At 55.0% G+C, this 1,267-nt stretch overlaps 1 protein-coding gene across 1 annotated transcript in view; it reads right to left on the bottom strand.

The window, feature by feature from the left end:
- Positions 1–401: 401 nt before the first annotated feature.
- Positions 402–1,267, bottom strand: part of LOC104547822 (frizzled-1) — a gene marked incomplete at its 5' end in the record, with an annotated part of 1,196 nt that continues 330 nt past the window's right edge. Inside the window, one exon of the mRNA XM_010193660.1 lies at positions 402–1,259. Coding sequence (XP_010191962.1) covers positions 522–1,259 — 738 coding nt within the window. The remainder of the gene's footprint in view (positions 1,260–1,267) is intronic.

Below are 1,267 nucleotides of genomic sequence, written 5' to 3'. Positions count from 1 at the left end.
GGCCCGGCGGCTCAAGCAGCTGAAACTCCAGGCAAATCTATTACAAACCTGCGCGGGGGAGAGGAAAGTGGGGGGTGTTTTGGTTGCTCTTATCGACAGCTTTTCCCACCCTGCCCTACCAAATAAAACTCCGACACCCTTTTTTTTTTAAAGAAAAAGGGGGGGGCGAAGAAGCAAAATCTGCAAACAAGTTAAGTGTGTCCTAAATAATTAAAAAAGTGAGATTTTTGCAATTTAAATACAAATATACTTACAAAATCTTACAGAAGCTATTTACAAACCTCTCCCCAACCTGACAGTGCCTTTAGTTCCTACAAGAGCCGGCCTAAGAGGAGTGGGGAGGGCAGAGCCAGGCAGTCCCAGGCGCAGGGTCCCCCCTCGACTCATCCTCTGCTCCCTGCCGCCCACGGGAGCCACTTGCAGTACCCAGAGTTTGCCCAGACTAGTTAAGGAGTTGCTTCCTAGGGCTGAGCCCTGCTCCTCTGGCCCCCTGCTGCCCCCTGGTCCAGCAGGCAGGGGTCTCAGACGGTGGTCTCGCCCTGCTTGCTGTTGGTGAGCCTAGTATAAAACTTCCTCCAGGAGTTCAGGGTTTTCCCAGACCAGATCCAGAAGCCTGAGGTGATGCCCACAATTAAGGTCATGAGATACTTGATCATGAAGACGGTGAAGTCGGGGCTCATGGGCGGGTGGTGGCTGCTGTGGTTGTGGGGGCAGGGGATGGCGTAGCTCTTACAGCTCTGTGTGACCCAGCTCCTCTCCCACTGTTCCCTAAAAGCTTGCTCGTAAAAATAGCAGGCGATGACAATAGTGGCCGGCACTGTGTAGAGGACGCTGAAGATGCCTATCCTCACCATGAGCTTCTCCAGTTTTTCTGTCTTGGTGCCATCGTGCTTCATGATGGTCCGGATTCTGAAGAGGGACACGAAGCCAGCCAGCAGGAAGGAGGTGCCGATGAACAGGTAGACAAACAGGGGGGCCAGCACAAAGCCCCGCAGGGCATCCACATTGTTGATGCCCACAAAGCAGACACCGCTGAGGACATCCCCATCCACCTGCCCCAGGGCCAGGATGGTGATGGTCTTGATGGCTGGCACGGCCCAGGCGGCCAGGTGGAAGTACTGGGAGTTGGCCTCGATGGCCTCATGGCCCCACTTCATGCCGGCAGCCAGGAACCAGGTTAGGGAGAGGATGACCCACCAGATGGAGCTGGCCATGCCAAAGAAGTAGAGCATCATGAAGAGGATGGTGCAGCCCTCCCGCTTCGTGC

The sequence above is a fragment of the Mesitornis unicolor genome, unplaced genomic scaffold (genome assembly GCF_000695765.1).
Source record: "Mesitornis unicolor isolate BGI_N332 unplaced genomic scaffold, ASM69576v1 scaffold43711, whole genome shotgun sequence".
In the NCBI taxonomy this organism is placed as follows: Eukaryota; Metazoa; Chordata; class Aves; order Mesitornithiformes; family Mesitornithidae; genus Mesitornis; species Mesitornis unicolor.
This window is presented reverse-complemented; position numbering and strand designations above follow the sequence as displayed.